This window comes from Anopheles maculipalpis, chromosome 2RL (genome assembly GCF_943734695.1).
Source record: "Anopheles maculipalpis chromosome 2RL, idAnoMacuDA_375_x, whole genome shotgun sequence".
In the NCBI taxonomy this organism is placed as follows: Eukaryota; Metazoa; Arthropoda; class Insecta; order Diptera; family Culicidae; genus Anopheles; species Anopheles maculipalpis.
This window is the reverse complement of record NC_064871.1, coordinates 94685530-94706720: the sequence shown is the minus strand read 5'-3', so window position 1 is coordinate 94706720 and position 21191 is coordinate 94685530. Positions and strand designations below refer to the sequence as shown.

The 21191-nt window shown below is 43.1% G+C and overlaps 5 protein-coding genes across 5 annotated transcripts in view; 1 reads left to right on the top strand and 4 right to left on the bottom strand.

The window, feature by feature from the left end:
• LOC126568338 (protein draper) overlaps positions 1 to 21191 on the bottom strand; it is a 305035-nt gene that overhangs the window by 274691 nt on the left and 9153 nt on the right. The window lies entirely within an intron of this gene.
• LOC126567853 (catenin delta-2) overlaps positions 1 to 21191 on the bottom strand; it is a 151825-nt gene that overhangs the window by 126834 nt on the left and 3800 nt on the right. The window lies entirely within an intron of this gene.
• On the bottom strand, positions 8407 to 13613 carry LOC126567836 (death-inducer obliterator 1). Its single transcript, XM_050224150.1, has 6 exons — positions 13573 to 13613; positions 13121 to 13200; positions 11410 to 13026; positions 9573 to 10126; positions 9336 to 9479; positions 8407 to 9064 (listed from the first exon to the last, which is right to left on the bottom strand). Exons 1-6 carry the CDS (start codon positions 13584 to 13586, stop codon positions 8420 to 8422), a joined length of 3054 nt encoding a protein of 1017 aa, XP_050080107.1. The 5' UTR covers positions 13587 to 13613; the 3' UTR covers positions 8407 to 8419.
• The window catches only part of LOC126568525 (ADP-ribosylation factor-like protein 5B), a 241679-nt gene continuing 231051 nt past the window's right edge, over positions 10564 to 21191 (top strand). The window contains exon 1 of the mRNA XM_050225021.1: positions 10564 to 10568. The gene's annotated coding sequence lies outside the window, so the exon portion shown is untranslated. The remainder of the gene's footprint in view (positions 10569 to 21191) is intronic.
• On the bottom strand, positions 14301 to 16285 carry LOC126567665 (phosphatidylinositol N-acetylglucosaminyltransferase subunit A). The gene is made up of 6 exons (XM_050223882.1): positions 16275 to 16285; positions 15865 to 16201; positions 15679 to 15796; positions 15362 to 15484; positions 14626 to 15265; positions 14301 to 14560 (listed from the first exon to the last, which is right to left on the bottom strand). The coding sequence occupies exons 1-6, from the start codon at positions 16283 to 16285 to the stop codon at positions 14344 to 14346; spliced, it is 1446 nt and encodes a 481-aa protein (XP_050079839.1). The 3' UTR covers positions 14301 to 14343.

Genomic DNA, 21191 nt, shown 5'->3' with positions numbered 1-21191 from the left:
GTAAAGGGTACTGGTTTCGTTTTTCATGAAAAGCGTCAACACACAAATAGAAAACCACGTAGCACCACCGTCCACGAACACTTTTTGACCCAGTGTATGGAGCATGCCCGCGGCACAAGGGCATATACGGAGCGCACGATCGATTTCGGTGGGTGACACGGACACACGGTGGCCGACGACGACGGTCGATGGCCAAAAATATACACTTTCACCAGTGTGAGAGCAGTTCACACACACGCACACGCATACCACTATACGGCTTTACACGGGAGACGCGTTTTCCGTTCCGTTACTATAAATTCACCTTGGCTGATGATCGAAGCGCGATCGTTGCTTGCTGGAGGTCATCCGTACACGAAAACCACACCTGCTGTCACGCGTTTTGGCCATCACAGAAACGCAACAACAAAAAATCGAAGAAGAGACACACAGCCGCACACGGGACCGGGGGTTGCACTGTCACTTTTCTCACTGTGTTTTTCTATTTGCTCCAGCGAAATGCAGCGAACGTGTGTTGTGCAAGCAAAAGCGCAACGGAGAGAAACTCTACTGCACAACTGCACGTGGCTCATCAACGAATCATCCACAGTTCGATGCAGCTCGATCCACCGAAATACCGGTTGATGACGTTGGCTTGCGGACGATCAGCAAATTCCTTTCCCTGTTGCGATCGATGATGCTTGTCGGTGGTGGTATATCATCATCAACATCATCACAACCGTGCACCGTTTTGTGCTGCCTTTTACTAATGCCGGGTATGGAGGAAAACCAAGAGGCCTATGAATCACCCTCCTTGGTGGATGTTTTCGTTTCGGCTTCACACCACCACCTAGAGAAGGTGACGACGACAGTATGATGATCGAAGCAAGCTTGCGGGCACGAACTTAATACTACGCTCCTATGGTTACCACTTTGATTGTAGACGAATATGATCCCGCAACAGCGCCAGTAGTAGTAGTAGTAGTAGTAGTAGTAATGCTAGACACTAGAAGAGCAATAGAGCCCCGCAACAGCACAGACCGCAATGTTGCAATGTTGCTCACGAAAAAAGGGGCTGAATTAACTGAATGAATCGTCCGCAATCTACACACGGCCAGTACTAATACACCCTTTAGCAAGCGTACATGGGTTTGCTGAGGGGGGGGGGGGGGGGGGGTTGCCTCCGAGTAGGTTGGCTGGTTTTGTTTTGAAGGTGTAGAGTAGCCGACGGTCACTGGACACTTTTGAACACTTCACCGGAAATGCCTTTTAAAAGCGTCACACGTAAACACTAACGCAACAACAAAAATCACTTTTCTCTGTGCAGAATGCAAGAAGAAGAAAGGAAAAACAACGAGAGATGAGAACATGTTTTATATTTTGCTGCTGTTTGTAATACGTTTTGAATAATTAATGGTTTTGTCATTGGTGGATAACTCCCACAATTTCCCAGTCACGATCAGTGTAAATCCTTTTCTCCTGCTTATTCTTGGATTAATGAGGTTACTTAGGTTAGCCGATCATTGAATGGTTCCTAAGCTGATTTTAGGTTTAGTTTTGAAATTGATTTCGGAATGGGTTTACAAAATAAATTAAATGACAATTTTTTCCCCTTTTTTGTAATTTAAGCGAGAAGTTATACGGTTTCAACAATACAAACATTATTTAAATATCCCTCAACACACAATTTCCACAAAATTGAGTAAAATTAATGGCTGAGTAGCATTTAAATTGGAGCACACTCATTTCTCGCTCGCCGTCTCCATGCTGCCACCATCCAACATCATTCACCTGTTGGTCCCTTTACATATGTCAGGGGCTCGGGAACATAAAAATCGGTCACACACACATCGTCACCCGTCAGGTCCCGAATTCTATGGGTCATTTCCACGCGAAAATATAGAAGATGGAAATCAAAAGGGTCGAGGTGATGTGGGGAATAAACATAACCACACACACATACACACACGTACATAAACGACAAGGGAACGCGATGGGGTGCTCTTTAACTTTCTTTTCATTCATTCCACGACGATCCGGGCGCTATCTTTAGCGAAAAATCAACAGAAAGACAAGTGTTGTCCACGGCGATGTCCGCGCGAATCATCGTTAACTTCCCTTCCGAGCCGATCGATTGACACGGCCCGGCCCGGTGGGGTAGCTGGTGGTGGTGCGACGGAGATGGCAAGCAAGCGAAACGGTGGAATGGGCGAAGTGGCGAAAGTTGCATAATAAACATGTCATTATTTCTATCATTTATCTCCTCTCGTTCCACACGCTTTCCCGCAAAACCAACCAACGACTACTTTGATGCTGACGACGGTAACGGTCCGTGGTGGCTTTTCCCATGTTCGCTCCCTCGTCCAGCACATACACACGCACATACACCTGCTGCTACTACGATGATCTCGAGCAGTATGCATGCCGTGCAAACAGGTTAATGATGCCTTCCACGGTACACAGACTGCAGGAGGTGGACGGGGAGGAGAAAAAAGCTACTAAACCGTAAACTTTTGTTTTCTTTGCTCGTATCCCCTTCTTTCTCGCACTATCGCTGCTGTGCATACGTACAGTGGTGGCTAAAACAATAAGACTAGCCAAATTTTCCCAAGTTCCAGGGATGCTTAAATTTGGAAATTAATTTTGAATCATTATTGGCGAATCGAATTGAAAACAGACCCCATTTTAAAACCATACACTGAAATTACTTAGCAATTGACATTGCGTCCACTTCGTGTACACTACTTGAACTACGAAATAATATCGATTTATATGGATTAAGTGTTGTATCGTACACCAGACTTGGATGGAACTGATATTTACAGATATTGAAAATTTACATCAGCAGAAAGTTATTAACTGCGTGTCGTTGATTGGTTTCCAAAGAAACAACTTTTTTGAATAAATGATTGTTGAGTTCGTGTTACTGTTTTGTCTTCCACTGTATACACACAACTCCCTGCTGCTGCCGTGTGTTTTTTCTCATCACACCAACACTGCTCCAACTTGCAATGCTTTGCAGCGCGCGATACATAATTATGTACACCACACATTAATGAAAGTCGCTTCTTGGTCCGTTCCTTTCGTGTAGCCGTACACGTTTTCCCACCGCCCGCTAGTCGGCTACGCTTGCTTTACTTCTTCTGGGGAAGCCAGGAGGTTGTTCTTAAAAAAAAAAACTAGGGTGCAACGGTTCCCTCTCAATTTTGCTCTTTCTTCACCGTGTTCGCTTGTCGCTTGTTTTAACTTTTCTTTCGTTTTTTCTTTTGTTTTTGCTTCCCTCCTTGAGACCGGCGGCACTTGAGCAATGATCGATGAAAGGCCACTTTTCACTGTCTCGTATGGGAGATTCGCTTTGTGTCCTGGGGTCAAATCGATCGATCAATAAAAATTCGCCTCCCAAGACCGCCGGAAACCAGTGGGGACAGAAAATATGTTTTGTGTGCATTCCATTCTCGCGGGCTCTGGGCTCTGGTGCTGCTGCTACGCGCGGCAAGTGAATGTTTTCGACCAAACCAACATAAAAAATACACCCCACACTACAAACCGTGCTATGAGTGTGTATGTTATGTGTGCGTGGCTACTGCTTTTGCTGCTGGTGCACAACGCTGCCGTTTGCCTTTCTGTGTGTGTATGTGTGCGTAGGGGCTATGTATTATGCATACAGCAAGTTTTCATCTGATGGAATTCCATTCATCACTCGCTTCGGTGTACACTTGCAGGACACTTCATTATGCACCATTTCGATTTCAAAAACCCACTTGTTTTCATCTTATCACACAAAACTAACAAAAATTCATCGATTCACTGTACACAGCTTCTTTACACTAGCGGCAAACACTTGCGATGGGACGAAAAAAAAATCATGTGAGCCTCTCTCACTCCTCCGGACGCATCATCAGTGCCGCATCGTAGTATTTTCAAGCTTTTCCACACACGCACACACACGCTTTCCGTTATTACCTTCATGTGTATGACACATTTCGGCCACTATATTCACTATTGCTTTACACAAACTGCACCGAACGAAACGTTTTTAAAGGAAAAACAGCGTCAGAAGATTGAGCTGCACTTCGTCGTCCGACTCCATTTTCAAACAAAACCCGTCTTCTTCTTCATGTTTGCTTTTGTTGTGTGTCACCTTTGCTCACGGGTTGGTGCGGGTTTCTCTACGGCTGAGGTTGTGCTGTCAACGCGTGCTGTCAGCAAACGGATTGAGTTTGCATTCAAAAATTACCGAATTTTACACATAATTTTAACAATTTCCTAAGTTTAAATGAACTGTATTTTCTCTTATTTCACTCCAATATTAAACCACTACAGGTTACTGATAAAAGATCCCTTTAAAAAATGTTATTGAAAGTCTCCTGATGTTCGTTATTTTGATTTTGCTTCCCAGTGAAAAAACTACACAATTTGTGCATGGTATGGATAGACGCGCGTTATTTCTACCGAATCCATTATAAGTGTTATTAATTTAAATCATTCGAGTGAAATCAGAAAATAGAACTTAATTTAAAAATGTGCCTTCTTCCTCATTGTACAAACTTCTTTTTATGATAATTTTTCACTATACTTTAATAAAACACTAACAAATACAGGATGGGATGAAAAAACTGCAATAGCGTAATAGCGTAATTACTTTATATTTGGCAGGAAAACCCCAAGTGGCTATCGTTAGAGCCCTAAAGCATTTAAATGTTAGTCAATCTTTTGTGTCTCATACCATCGATCGAAGCTGAACATACCGCTTCGTGACATTCAGCAAATATTGAAAATAGAGTTTTCACTAAAGCCTTGAAAATTCCAAAAAATGCTAAATCTGACCGTTGCTAAAAAAAAAAGTAAGACTCATAAGAGCCGTAAAATTGCTTCGCTTGACCGCAAGTGGTGAACTGCAGAATTTGGTTTTCTCCAATGCGTAACCATTCGTTATCCAGCAGTGTATGAATAAACAAAATGATCGTATTTACTTGCCTGAGTGTTCAGCAGAGAATTTGCAGCTTCGGTTGCACACCGCAACCTCCAGTACTCAGAAGCCGGTCATGGTGATAGTCTGGGCCGCCATAACCGCCGATGGTTGCACAACGCTCGTATTCATCGACCCCGGGGTTAAAATAAATGCGCAAATCTATCGCGAAAATATTTTGAAGGGAGCCCTGAAGTCCTGGACAAGCTACCATTTTAGCAGCAGTCTTTGGACATTCAAATAGGACTCAGCACCAGCGAGCTCAGCAAGCGCCATCCAAGAATGGTTACGAAGTGAGGTTCGTCGCTTCATTTCCACCGCACAATGGCTACCAAAATCACCAAATGTCAATCCGATGGAATATTGTGCCTGGGGTATTTTGGAAAGCAAGGTTGACACTAAAAAATACCAAAGAGTCGATCACCTCAAGGAAGAGCTTCGCCGAGAATGGGCCGAAATACCACCGGGTCACTTTTGGGCAGCATGCGTTGACTACATTTGCCGCCTGAACGCAATTTGAATTCGTCAATTCGAACAAATCTGAAATGAATATGAAATTGTATGTTATTTCCAAAATTTTTTGTTTCGTACAACAAATTTATAAAAAGAAAACAAATATGAAGTTTGATTTTGTTACTGTTTTTTCATCTCACCCTGTATAAACCATACTCTGTGCCCATAGGGCAGTAGAACAGCCAACCTCTATGAGAAGGCCCCAGTTTCCGAAGAGGTCTTCCAGACGCTCATGCAAATCACAGATTCTTATGCCGAAGTTGTTCTTGCCATCTTCTCCGCAATTCGAATTACCCAACGCTGCAGATCATGTGGAGACGATGGACGAATGATGGCCTTCAACTTTCATGTCGTCTGGGGCAGCATCCGGACGGCTAAATCCGCCACTGTGTGGAGATGTTTCGAGATAGCACCATGCTAGAGTCTGCTAGGTGATAGACCATACTAATGCCACTCTAATTCTTTCAAAACTAATACCCTTAAAAACACTTCTTGCTTTTGTTAAGAAATCCTTTGCAAAAACCAAAGGTTTGTTTTATTTTTACTCCGGCCGATGATTCGATGTGTAGGCGATTGAATGATTTTTTTCGCATCTTTTGCTCCAACGTGAAAGAGTGTGTATTTCTCGAATGAAATCGGATTTTTTTTCTCTCCCCCATTTGTCCCACCTTTCCGTGGGTTTAAAGTGGGGAAGTTATAATAGGGCTATAGAAGAACCTGTCTGCATTTACCGTACACGATTTGTACACGCAGGACACCCTCTCCCGTCCATTTTAAAAGCATAGAAGTAAAAATTAAAATTGAAACAAATTGACACATAGTCGAACGGACTCGATAAGGATAAAAATAAGGAAAAAAATAGAGGAGAGAGAGAAAGAGAGCTTTTTCCACGGAACGCGGATAGAAGAATACACTAATAAAATCAATACGATCAATCTACTACTGTCCCCCCCTTCATCCAACCCTCGTCCAACACTAATGGGCACCTGAGGATCCTTATTAAACGGTAGTTCCTACAGCTGCACTTGCATGTACTTAACGACAGGAATGTAGATTATTATTAGACGCAATAAAATATACTAGTTTACGACGACAGACTTCTTGTCGATTTTTGCATTGCATTAGTCCTAAAAGACCTTGTGTTGTGAGGGATTTTTTTTTTGAATTATTTTGTTGTTGTCGCTATATTAATACTTCAGTACATAAAATTGCGGAGACGATCATACGAAGATAAGGTACTATGAACTACTGAGAGAGAAAGCTATCGCGCGTAAGATAAAGATGTGTAGGAAATGGACAAGATGGAACATTATCACAATTATTGGCGTACGCTTACGTTTTTTATCGGTGGTAACCGCCGAACCACCTTTTAGAGAGCCTAATGTCAGCAGGACAACAAATGCAATTGCTCGGCGGCGCGCTCCTTTTTGTGGCGTTTTGTACTTTTTGTTTCTCATTTCATTCTCGGTTTGTCGGCTTCGTTCTATCCTTTCTATTATAGTAGTATCGTGCATGGCAGAAAAACGAAGGACTAATGAGAATTCTTGATGCCTACACAGGCTAACGATCGCTTCTGATCAACCCTAACCTTATTACTACAGTTTGAAAAACCAAACAAATACTTTAAAAACGAAGAACACCAGCAAGTAAAGCAAACATTAAACGATAACACCTACTTAAAGAAGGCAACAGGTATTTACACGGTTTTGGTTTTTGGTTTTAGGTATTGGGCTACACGTTTTCTCATACGAGAGAGACGTTTGTAATGAACAGCTTTCCATACTTTTATTTTATTGGTTAATCTTAAACGGAAAAGTATTTCCCCCGGGTGTGTTGGGTGCACCAGTGCTTTGTAAAACATTTCATTGTTGTTGTTGCGACAGTTACAATTAAAATTGGGGAGATGCTTTGTAAAAAGAGGGAAAGGTCACTCCATATAATTACCTCACGCGTTGGAGGTATTTATTCTACTGTGAGTTATTAGATAAGAGGGATAAAACACTACACAAGGTATTTTAACTCGTTCGATTGTTTTTTGTTTTTTTTTTTTTGTGAATTACTTTGCTATACCTCTAAACACGCCTATTGGTAATAGTAATGGTTTTTGCAATTAATTAATTATTCTTTCATTACTCGTTCATTTTTTCTTTTTTTTCAATAAGAGGTGTTGTGATTTGCTAGCATTTTGCGGCTTGTTATGCTGCTGGGTAAATGCTCCACTCCAGCCTATCCCACCTAAGCCTGTCATACTTAAATAGTACCTAAACAGAAAAACAAATAAAACGGTCTTTTCGAATTTAAAACATTACCACATACAGGAAGAAAACACCTCAAAGATTCCCCACACACACAACAAACTTTTGGGAATTGGGCGGTCAAATATAAGGTCGGTTTGGTAAAAAAATACGCACATTATTGCATCAAAACACTGAACAACAAATCTCGTTTCCGGTTGGTCCGATAAGTAAAATTGCTTTAACGATGTTACAGCATAATTTGGAGTGCGGGTGTCACAACGAACAGTGTGATACGGGGAAAACAAGTTTAATAAACAAATGTTTGATAATCTATACACCGGCCTGGTTCACAGGCTTACTAAGCACAATCATATAAGACTTTTTTAAACGAAATTGTAAAAATAAATCCAACTAATCAAATAAATCGCCAAGCTTGGATAGAATACCAACGGCTGTTGGCCGTGATGATGATCCTACACTGATAATAACGATTCAATTGTACGGCCACGCTCCTGCTGACAAGATACTTTGTCCTTATTCGAAACTAATCGAAAATTCTCTCGAAAAATGCTCATCACGAAATTGCATAAATGAGGCGTTCAAATACACAACACACAGATATTATAATAACTGCGTGCTACACACTTCTATACTTGTGTATGTATGTGTGTGAGTGTGTAGCCAGAAAGGGGCAAAAGCTTAGGGGTAAGGACAGAAACGGTTAATTATCCTTGACTAACCTCTGAATTTTACGCTTGTCGGCCTCATTCACACCGATCCGCTTGTCCAGTCGATCGAAGATGCGCGCCTTCCGGTTGCTGGTGCTGCTGGTGGCCAACGTTGCTTGCTGCAGTCCTCCTCCTGCATCCTTCCTCTCGCCGGTTGACTGCTTCATTACTACAATCCTTCGGCTGCTAGCTGGAACAGTCACTCCTCCTCCGGCTTCCCCCGATTTGCCCTTCCCGGCTACTGTTACTGCTGCTACCGCTGTCTGCCCATCGGCACCTGCTTTTGCCGACGAGGAGGTCGTAACCATGGCCGTACCACTCGTGGTCGACACCTGACCACTGCTGGTCGTCACACGTGGCGGTTTCCATGGCATCGGTTCCGGTGTCGGTTCGCGGAGCAGTAGCTCTTCGAGCAGATCGAGCTCGATCGCCTCAGAGTTTAGCTCACTGTTGTGCCGTTGCCGATCATCGCTCGAGTGCGGCTCATTGTCAAGCCGTGTACGGTCGGCCGGCGAACGGCGTGCAGTCGGCTCGGACTGGACCGGTTCCGTTGTTTTCTTTTTCAGGGTAATGATTTTCTTTTCCGTCACGACCAACGGTGTCAGCTTGGGTGGAGTGTTCTCCTGAGGTTTTGGCTCCTGGAATAGGGTGAAGTAGAAATTAAAAGTATTGTTGCTATTTACTAGGTAGCCCGGCAATTTTTGACACACTAAAATGTTGGCCAATCAATAGGAAAAACCAAAAATATAGTGGAACGTGCCGAAAAATTACGGAACAGGAACAAAAGTATATGATGTCAAAAAATCAACGGTGGATGGAATTTTAGCGTAAGCTATCAAAATTGTTTAATGTTATTAAACTGTAAGGCATTGTCCTGGGCATAAATATAACCAAGTAGAGTTTACTTACGTTTGATCGCGATTTAAGCTTCTCCTCGGCCGCCCGCTTTCGGCGCATTTCCTTCTCGCGCAACATTTTTTCTCGTGTAGCTTTCTGCTTCTCAATCTCCATCCGATAAGCCCTCGTTTCGGGATCTTCATCGTCGTCATTGCGCTGGAACGGCGTAAGAATGGCAAGAAATGCGTTACTATAAAGTCATCCTTTCCTTCTCCAAGCCCTCCATATATTCTCCAACCAAAAACTTACATCATAATGCCCTCGGTTGTTTTCACCGTAATCGCCACTCTTCCGCCGCTTAGGGAATCGGCTGTCGTCGTCCCGCTCCCGGCTTGCGTTCCGACTCCGTCCAAAATTTCTCCTGCCTGGTCTGCCGAAATCTCGATCCCGGCTACCTCCACGGTGATACCGTCTTGGTGGTGGTGGTGATGAATATTCCCGATCCCGGTCCCGGTCCCGTGACCTTGGTCGCATCTCACGCTCCCGCTCCCTCGACCGATCCCGCGATCGTCCACGCAACGGTTCACGGTCCCGATGGTCCCGTTCACGCTGCTCCCGGTGTTCACGGTCGCGTTCCCGCGAGCGATCCCGGTCGCGTGATCGGGCCCGCTCGCGGTCCCTTTCGCGGTCACGTTCCCGTTCGCGGGACGGTGAACGCTCATGCCGGCGCTTCTCCACCTCGATGCGATTTTTGTTGATAAACTCTTCCTGCTGGCGCAACAGTTCCGCATCGCTAACCTGCCGGGCACTGGCGCCGGCCACAAACTGCTGCGAACTGAGGGCCGCATCGCGCATTAGCTGATCTGCAAGGTTCCGAAAGGTGTGTGTAGACCGAAACCGATTTGATAATAGGGGAGGGGAGTGGGGGGGGGGGGGGGTTGGGTGGTATTAAAATAAAATCACGAAGTCCCGAACGAGCATATGGCGGTGATGACAACTAGCGGTATATATCTTCCAAACATTTTACAAGATGTATATAAGAAGACGAAGAAAACGAATGTTTGGAAGGAAGACGAGAAAAAGAGTACATCTAGTAACGTAGTTCATAATCTAAAATGTGAATTTGAAACTGATTCGTCTGTATGGCTTTTGCCGAAAGCAACAAACTAAAGTGAGAGAGAGAGAGAGAGAGACAGAGAGACAGAGAGAAAAAGAGAGAGAGCACCACAAAGTGGACAAGCTATTTCCAGCAAAAAGGATGATGAATCAAAGCAACCCAATAACACAGTAACACAAACACACACAGTAGTAGCGTGGATAATGTTATGGTAACGGGAACCATTTTTATAAACCATACAACTCTTGCATGTCACGTAAACGACAACAATAGATCAAAGGGATAACAACAATTGATTTACAAAACGGTTTGCGCCTGGCAGGTAATTTTCAATGTTTTAAAATAAATAACTAGGAGATAACTTAATGCCTAAAACTTAACAACTAAAAGGAATACGCTCAACGTACAACATAAACTTTACACATACATTAATACCGGTCGACGACGGGGTTTCGTTTACAATTACGACTTGCTTCGTTGTGTGAATTCGAGTTTCGATTTCTTCACGAATAACAGCCAAAAGCTAGTTCTAACCCATTCCGTTAACACAATCAATCAACAACCATCTTCTTCTTCTTGGCTGAACAACCTACAAGGTCAGGACGGCCATCAATCGGCTTACTTGGGAACAATTGAAAGCATTTTTGTTCTTGTACGCCGTTGGCCGGAAAGTACATGTGATCAAATTTGATTTGTCAAATCAATTTAGTCAACGCCAGGGCGATGACGAAACACGGATTCGGATTTTGAAATTCGAATCCTTATAAGGATTTCTCAACACTGTGAATACTGGCGACATTGCAGCCTCTACCACCGGACCTCCTATAAACATCACAATCATACTTTTTTGCTCCTTGTGTTTGGGTGTGTGTGTTTGTTCTACTCTAGCTGATCTAGTAAAACGTACTCACATACAATTCTCACACAATCAGAACTAACATAATGGTAGTTCTGATTACGTGCGTCAATATGATAAGTTAAAGCTCTATACAAAATGGTATATAAATGCGTAAAACTGGATATACTCACGCTTGACGGCTTCGACGCCACCTTTAAAGTTTGGATTGATCAGCACTTTCTGCGGAAAGCCGGCAACGACGGGTGCGGGCGCCGGTGGGATGGAGTTGGCACTGGCTGTTCCACCACCACCACTACCTGCTCCTCCTGCACCACCTCCTCCCCCGACCGTCATAGGATCGAACGTTCCGGACAGGAGTGATTGTGGTTGCAGCGGTGCGGCGGTTGCTGCTGCGACTGCTACCGTTGCTCCAGGATTACCGATCTGTCCACCTTGCTGTCCTCCCTGGGAAACTGCTGTTGGTCCGTACGGTCCTTTCACCGGCCCTGCCGGACCACCGTTCGGTGGACCAACCGAGCGATACATTTGCGGCCCATTTGCATTGCCCATCGGACGTATAAGACGCGGCGGCATATGGCGTGCCATATCGTATGGATGTCCTCGGGAAGGGAAACCTCGCATCGGTGGCATCAGTGGTCCACTACCGCCGGGTGGTCCCTGCATTAGTACGCCCGGATGCATACCGGGTGGCATTGGACCGGGGAAATTCATACGACCCATCCCACCCCGGAACTGGTTCATCATGTCCGGACCGAAACCGGGTCTTAATGGGTAGCGTTGTCGGTTGCCGCCACCAGGTCTGAAATCCATCCGAGCGCCAGGATGCATCGGACCGAAATTGTTCGGCCGATGGGGACCAAGTATGTTGGGTGCAACCATACCGGAATGTTGCATGAGCTGTTGCGGTGGTAGCAAAGGATGTTTCATACCCGTTGGGCGTGAAGAACGATTCCCAGCAGAACCGGGAGGACCTCCGCTCAGATGTTGATGAAGATGGTGTCCGTGCAGCGGAAGATGACGGGTGTCGTTTTTGATCTCATTTTTCCAGCCACGCTTCTCACTTTGCTCATCCGTATCGCATGAACCATCGTGCTCCGGGTTAGTGTTACTGTACAGATACAGGACGTCTTCGGATGAGGTCGTGTCACACTGTTCGCTGGAAGTTGTCTTTTCTGATAGTGGTGCGTTGTTGTTCGTGCTGCTGCTGGACATCGCGGAGGTCGTTTCGGCAAGCGTTTGTACCGAAGAGCTGTACTCCACCGAAGAGGCCACCGTCGAGCCATCGTCGAGCGTAGATGAGGATGTCGAGCGTAGCGATTCCTTCGATTCACTTGCCAGAAAATCTTGACTTGGTTCACGAGCTGCTCCATCCGTTGCGGTAGTAGTAGGCGATGCGGTTTCAACACTCACTTCGATCTCCGGTCTGCTTTGATCCGCACCAACACTATCGTTTCCTGTTTGGACCGGTTCGGCAAATGGTTCACCGTCGTCCGTAAGCAAACGGGAACTTTTTTGATAACCGGCGTCGTATGTTACTGTGTCACTTTCATCACACTCGCTCTTTGATTCACTTGCCAATCCCAACGTTCGATTACTGCTGCTGGGTGGTGGTACACTTTGCTCCGGACTGTCATCGCCATCATTCTTGCGCACTACAGTTTCTACTGCTGCTGCTACTGCCACAGGCGCCGGTTCACTTTCCCTCGACGCTAACTCCTTGGTAACCCAATCGTCCGTCTCTTCTAGCAAGAAATCTTCATCCGGTTGGTCGAGTTTGATGCCATTCTCTGCAGAAAAAGAAACCCCAGCCGTACATCCACATTAATGATGGAAACAAATAAAATCGATTTCATATCACCCCCGGGGGGATACCACACTTACCGTCGTCGGATAGAAGCAGCTCGTCCTCATTAAGAATGGCAGGATCATCGTTGCCCAAATCGAAGTTAAGCGAGTCGTCACTAAGAATTGTGGGTGTGCGTGGAAAAAAAAACAAAAAAAAAGGTAAATAATTCATTTGGCCTGTGTTCGGTAGATCCTTAACAACTCATATTGCCCAATATCGGCAACGACGCATCCTGGCGGCGGCGAACCATCAGCCACCACCAGCACCACCACGAACACATGTACAATCCCACAAGAAATGTAAGGGAGAGAGTCGCTCAGAAAACCACTTTTTAAGTCCCTTTCACCGGAACTAAACTTTGCAAATTTACCACGCAAAGATAGCACAAACATTGATCGTGTGTTGGGCAAGTTGATTTAATACAAAACTAGCACGCAAGCTATGGCTAAAAGAAATTTAATTGTGAAAAGAAATTGCTTCAACTTACTTCGTCTCGGACATCTTTATGGGCCTATTTTGACAGTTGCTGTCAGTTGCGGGGCATCAAGCGGGAGGCCAGTTTTGAGGCGGTGAGCTCATTCGACTGCATTCATCGAGTCGCCATCTTGAATCACTCGGTTGATCGATTCCCAATGTAGACTGCGTTAAGGAACGGTTGAGTTTTCGTTATTTAAAATAAGGTTTCGCTCTCGAAGGCATTAAACGAGGACGTTCGAATTAGCTTCGGAATATTTGGTACAATAATATGTCTGGAGGAGTTAAACTTTATAATATTTTTTTGCATCTCATTGCAGTCTTAATCTAGCCGTCTTTGTTGCTTGCTAGTGTTGGATAGTGAGCTCGAGGTCTACCGGGAAGCCACACCTCAATAGTTTGAAAATTCTGAGCGCACTCTTCTATTTAAAAAATGCAGCTCCCCTTTCAAATAGAGGCCTTGCAAGCCACCTCTAGAAAAAAAAGAAAATGCAACGAACAGTCTACAGCAAGAAGTACAGTATCGGATCGCCCGTTCAACTAGTACCCTCAATAATTTAATATCAATAACTGTAATGTATATTTATTGCTTAACTAAGAGCATATAAAATAGTCTCATAAAATTGGCTATCATCAGCTACCGCAACACACGTAAAGAGAGGAAGGGCAGATGGTCTTATGCAAAAAATGAATACTCAGTTCCCATAGTTCCACAACGTTGTGCGGACAACACCGAAACATGCGCAGCCCTTCATTCGTCCACCGAGCAAAGGGCTGCTTGACGTCAGGAGAATTTTTCCCGCTTCCGTCGTACCGTCGTACCCGTAAGTCCAACCGTGTTGGTTGACGGCCGTTGTCGCTCGTAACCGGGACTAAGGAAGGGATTGTCCGCAACGCACACGTCTATATGCTTCCGGGGGACGAACCAATCGAGGAAGCGTAGAATAAGATGGCACAAGGAAATGACTAGTACGAATGGCCATACGCCACTCTTGAGAACGCTGGACAACGAAAAAAAAGCGAAGTATTAGTGATGAGATCGTCGTCTATCGTCTAAAAATCTTACTTTTTCATCATTAATTCGAGCGTAGCCGGTGTTTCCCGTAATGCCGTCCGATACACCTTTTCCGTCCGCTCGGTGACATTGTTCCAGTTGTACAAATTGGCCACAATTTGATTTCGCTCGAACGCACACAGACCCTTGTACGATGTTCGGGCCGGTGTCGCCACTAGTCCATCTATAGACCCATTCATATAACGTCTGCTCGTGATTTGTTTCTTTTCCATCTCACGCTCGATAGCTTCACGTAGGCCACGATACACCGACTCAACGGTGGGTTCGGTTAGGATCATAATATTGGAGGGAAGTACTTCCGGAATGCCACCAACTTTCGTCGATACGACCTGCAACCCACATGCGGCCGCCTCCACTATAGCCATACAGTAAGCTTCCGTTAGCGAGGTGTTGAGGAAAATGTGTCCCTGTACCAGTACGTCACGCACCTTTGCATGCTCCAACGCACCGAGCATTACCACCCGGTCCTGCATGTTGTTACGCTCGCGAACTTCTTCCAGCAGGGTACGCTTGGGTCCATCACCACCGATAATAAAGTGTACATTGGGTAGATGTTTTAGCTTTGGTATGATTCCAGCCAACAGATCAACTCCTTTCCGATACACTAGGCGGGATACTACGACAACGTTAACTGGAGGGAGATAAGCAAAAGATAGGACATTTCATCAGTTAATAAGGTCACAGAGACTGAATACCAAAGAGGTGGGGTGCTGGTGGTGGACATTACTTGTTTCATCATCATTCGGTCGTCGGCAGGGGTTCGGTGTAAAGTAAGCCGTATCGACCGCATTCGGTATTACGGACACCTTATCCCGGAGCACTTTCGCACGTAGAACCGTATTTTCCTTCCCTAAAATGAAGAAGTAAGGTAGGTCATATTCATACGATAACTGTTGATCTTATCGTCATATATTTGCATGAAAATTTCAATAAAGATGAGACTGTTTCTTATGTTACTAATAAGCGTTAGTTGAGAATTTTAAAAAATCGTCCATAAAATGTGGTCATTGAAAGAAAGGTCTAGTCTCTGCTGATGGAACTTACCCGTATGTGACACACAGATGCAATGGTTACAGTTGGCGAGTGAAATTTCCAAGAATTTGTTCGTTACCACCGCCGACAAGTCAGCGAACCCGAACAAACTGTGATCCGTAAACACCGACTGTGTGGAGAGAAGATAATTATGAAGGATTTCGATTTTTTATCTATTACCATACAAAAGCTACTGGCCTTTAATCCAAGCAGCTTCGCCACATTCATCGTTTCGTGTGCTAGCGTACTGAACGCGGAATGGCCATGCACGATTTCAATCTGCTCCCGCAGCAAAATGTACCGCAGCAGTGGAATGTTGCAGATCATCGTCGGTAGCACCACCTGATTGTAGAACACCCGGATCGGAATGTAGTACACCTTCAACCCATTGGTCATGTAGCGGACGCCTTTCCGGTCACCGTACGAGTGCGTAATGACGATCACTTTGTGTCCCCGGGCAAGCAAACACTGCGATAGATTAAATATGTGCTCCTCAACTCCACCCATGTTTGGGTAAAAGAAGTCTGATGCCATGCTGAAAGAAGGAATTGAAAGCATTAGGCAAAAATGCTTCTTTATTCGGTTTCTTCCTTACACTTATCTCTTACCATATTTTCATCGTTGTTCCATGAACGTTTTTGTTTACAACGCGCAAAACAGATTCCCGAAAATATCTGGTTCACGCTTTTGCGGCCAAATGTTTGTTTCCGTTTTTGGACAGATTGACAGATTACCACGATGACAGTTGTTCATCGATGTTTGTTTGCTAAAACGTGCTATCTCGGTGTTGCTATATTTGCTAAACGAGCTTGCTATTCCAGGCAACCGGACTACGCGGGTAGCAGGCGAACCGATTCGATTCTATTTAGGTTTCCATACCTTCTGGCCTAGTTACATTCGTGGTCCTGGATTTATAGTTATATAATCCTAGCCTTTTTGGCTTCATTTTCAACAGTTTCATTGCCGCACAACCATCGCATTAGGTTGTAGGATTGTATGCTAGTGACGGGCGCTACGGAGCGTACCCATGTCTCCGATATTGACACAGGTCTGTGCTACGCTGTGCTAGTGACGTGACGGGCGGAATGTACGGAATAGGAATTTCATCGAGAATCGGCTCCAGAATCGGAACCGCTTTGAAATTTCTATCGTTTTTATTGCTATCTGTTCTGGATTGATTTCGAGAAATCGGTTGACGAATTGATTATGGAATCCATTCCCAACATGAAACCGGAAACAGGTAGTTCCTGGACAAGGGAATTGTATCAGGCCTTCTGTCGTCGAAATACAAGCACAGCATTTAATGTGAATTCGCTTCGTGCCTTTATAATATTCAACAAACTGTGATATTATTGGCCGCCACATTAGTTAACGATCAAACATACACGCACCGACCCCCTGCCTTCTTTTTTTTTTTGTTTGAATACCAATAATTTATTTTTATTGCATTTTCAAAAAAAAAGACTCATTTTTCTTTTATGCTTATTACTCATTGTGGTTTAAAATATACCCTTTACTTTGTTGTTGTGTCGTTTTTCTTTTGTTTGTTTGTTTACTTGCAGCGGATTTTCTTTGCAGTAGGAGTAATTTTTCCCCTTTCCTTCTGTCGGTATTAGCAAACGGAAACATTTTCCATTCCTTAATTGTGAATAATGCGACGTGTTTTACTCCGTGTTTGCCTTTTCTTAATCGAATGTCCTGCTTCCCCCGTATCCAACGATACCATCACATTCACACTCTCCCTCTCTCTCACACACACTAATCACTTTGACAAATGGATAGATGCTCTTTCTCTCGCCATCTAGTGTGTGTGCGTGAGTGAACTACAAGATCCTCTAGTATTTTTGCCCTACCCCTTCTTCCATTTAATATCCTGCTTTTGTTCGTCCCCCTTTTTGAAAGCAACAACCGACAATACCCTTTTACTTCCTTGTTTTCTAAAATAGAGCCAATATGATGGGGCAATATACCGTAAAAATAAAATAAAATGAAAACAAAATTTTAGCAGCACAACAGCACATACCACGGGTATAAACGTACATCGGTAATTACACATCTTAACTTATACTTGCTCCCCCCTTTACATTCTGTTCCAAAGGACACAGAGTAGATACAAAATAAAAACGGATGTCTTAAAATCAGCAGTTGAGATAATAATTAAGTTTTGTTGTATGTGTGTGTATATATATATATATATATATATATATATATATATATAGATGGAATTTATAATAATTCAGCTACAATATGGTTGTTGTAACACACAAACGTCGCGTCATCGTTGCCCTACTACCCTGCCCTCCTGTGCTAATCCGCATTTAACTGTGTTTCATTAGATTACTAATTCGGAGTAGTAAAGTACGCGCTTTCTTGTTGTATGTTCAAACGCCCATTTATGCGCACGCGCTTTCTTTCTCTTCACTCTTCTGTCTTTTGTTTTTCATATTTTTTGTCTATTTTGTTTACTTCTTTTCCGCCTGCTTTGTTCTTCTATCTTTCTTCCGATCATCCCCGTTGTTCCGCAGTTGCTTTAAAACAACCAATTGCGCATTTTTAAAACAAAAATAAAACAACGTTTTGTAAATGATGTTGGTGCACAATACTCACGATTTAGACATAAGAAGGAGGAAAAACAAGATAAAGCTTCTATTTTTCCTTTTACTTCCACATCACGCTACTTCTGCTTGTATGGCATCATATATTCCATCCTTCTCCCATCATCATCATCATCACTCGCACACTCACGCACGATCGGTTCACGGTTCCTGGGGGGGTTCACTCTAGACTATACTTAGTGTAGCGGGTTAGCTGCATTCATTGTGGTTGTTGTTTTTGTTTTGCGTGTGTGAGTGTGTGTGTGTGTGTGTTTATGTGTATATTTTTATATGATAAAATTGACCGTAAAATCGTGTTTAATGTTTAAAGTATGCATCCTTCTTCTTTTTCTTCTCCTCGGAATGTTACACACACACTACAACTCTTCTTCTCCCGGTTCGAAGGATTTGAGCGCACACATTTTAGCTGGTTGTCTTTTTTCTGTTTCCTTTTTTGCTTCCTTAATGTTCTTCTCTTTTCATATTTTTTTTGCATGTCTGCATGTATGTGTGTGTGTTATTTGTATAATTACTCCTAATCTAACATTTGTTCTACTGTCGCGTCGTTTTCTTTTTCTGCGTTTTTGTGTATTTGTTGTTCGTTTCTGTTTCACTTACGCTTCTTCCACCCGGTTTTTTCTTCTTTACTTCTTTTTTTCTGTTTGTTGTTGCAGATATATTAAATGTATTTTACGTTCCTAGTCAATATATTTTGTTTTCACAGCGTGGGGGGTATTGTGGTATTATTCATGTGTATATTCATGCGCTATTTTAGTTTTAAGAGAGTTCCCGCAGTTTTTTTTCCTGTTACACCTTATGTAGTTTGGAGTTTTTTGTCATTTCATTGCATGATGCTTCTCCCACACACACACACACGTACGCGCGCACACACACTTGTTTTGTAATCTTACTTTGTTTTAATATCAATATTCTACATTCAGATTCGATTCAATTTAAAGGGGCGAGAGCGAGAAGAAATCGTTCGAAGAAATTTCATTTCCATTTGCATTTGCCAAGAGTGCCTTGTAGCCTTATGTGTTTTGCTCTTACTCTTACTTACTTGGTATCTATATCATTCAACCCTTCTTTTTCCTTCCTTTATCATTTGCACTTGTGTATGCATGTGTGTGTTTTTTTTTTTAATGATTGAGGTTGAGTGAATTTTGAGTACGTGTTTTAAACCCCACAAGGCGCACACATGATGATGTATGTTTTAATGGTTGTTAGAAAACATAAAAAGCATCATAAAAATAAACCCGCATCAACCAAAATGTGTTTTTTTGGGTATCAAATATGCTTTTATGTATGTGTGTGTGTGATGCTGCTGCTGCTGAAGACGTGGCATGCCTTTTTTCTCGTTACTAAGTCCTATTGGCTGAATTTGTTTGTATATGTCCTACTAGATTTATCCTACGATGTTTTTTTTTTGTTTGTTTGCTTATTTTGTTTACCCTTTTACACGCGATAGTAGTATTAGTACAGTTCCAAATATTCCATTGCTTACTGTTGCAAATATATGTATTGTGTGAATGTGTATATATTTATATGTTTTGAGCTAGTACAGAGTGCTGTGTTCCATGGTTTCATACCAGTTTCGCGCGAGGAAGTCTTTCGTGTCCATATACGGTACCGTATACACACATGCACACACACGCACACATATACACATTCATAGGAAACGAAAAGAAAAACAAACCCCGATACATCTTTTATGCTCGCGGTCATAATTGTGTCAACGTGTAATAGCAGGTTTTTCACAGGCTGTGAAACAAGTGTACACATATTTAAAAGCAAACGAGCAACGTGTTTGCTTTCTGGACATGCTGTACACATGCTTGTTTTGTGTCCCGGATATCACACCTGTATGTGGTCGAAGTGCAAAAATTCCTATAATAAGTGGTGGTGGTGATAGTAGTACTAGTAGTAGTAGTAGTAGTAGTGTGGATGTGAGTTCTATTTTCATTTGGAATGCGTGAAGCAACAGCTTCTTCTTTTGGGTAGCAATTCTTTTCGCTTAGACGCGTTCGAAATTTAAACCGCGCACGTATGCGCACTGCACAACAGTAGTAGTTAATGATTAAATATGTCTTCGTTACATTGATCCCCGCCGTCGTTTTAATGACTTGTGTTGAATAATTATTTTGTAATGTTCCATGAGTCACGTTTTTAATGCGATATTTAAGTCCTTCTAGCGATTTTGTGTGTGTGAGAGTGGGTGGTGGGGTTTTTTATGTGCTTTTTAATTTATGAGAGATCCTAAAAAACCAACCAACACTAATACCGATATTCCTGCGCTTTTTACATGTAGGGAATGTGTTGTTGAAAAAATTGTATAAAGGTTCAATAAACAATAAACATCTTTTTCAGTTCTCCAAGTGTACACCAACACATGCGCTTAAGATGTTTTGTTTTAAGGATTCTTTTCCCTTTACACCTGCCTTTATGGTCAACCGTTAAACGGATCATGCACAATATGAAACAAACAACATGCCACACAATAGCTGTCCCATTTGAAGGTAGATCAGCGAAGCACAAAATATTGCAAAAAGATTTCAAAAAATAAGAAAATGCGAGCACCATATAACCTGACACGGAAAACGATAGGAGGTAGAAGAAACCTAAGAAATCTTCATCTTCCAGCGTCTTGTAGCGTTACAATTCCCACAATCTCAACAATAACGTCCTGTCTGACTAATAATATTCTTGTCATAATTAAAAAAAGTAATCCCGAAACCCAGTTAGAGAACACAAAAGTCAAGGAATTCGGGCAACACACTGCAGATTCTATCCTTTTCTTTGCTTCCTGTACACTACTTCCTTCTTATATGTGACTGACTGTGTCTTTATGCTACCTATACTAGAAGTGGTGTGTGAGTGTGTGTGCACGCGTGACAAATGGATGTCAGAGCTACTAACTTGGTTGAGGTTAAT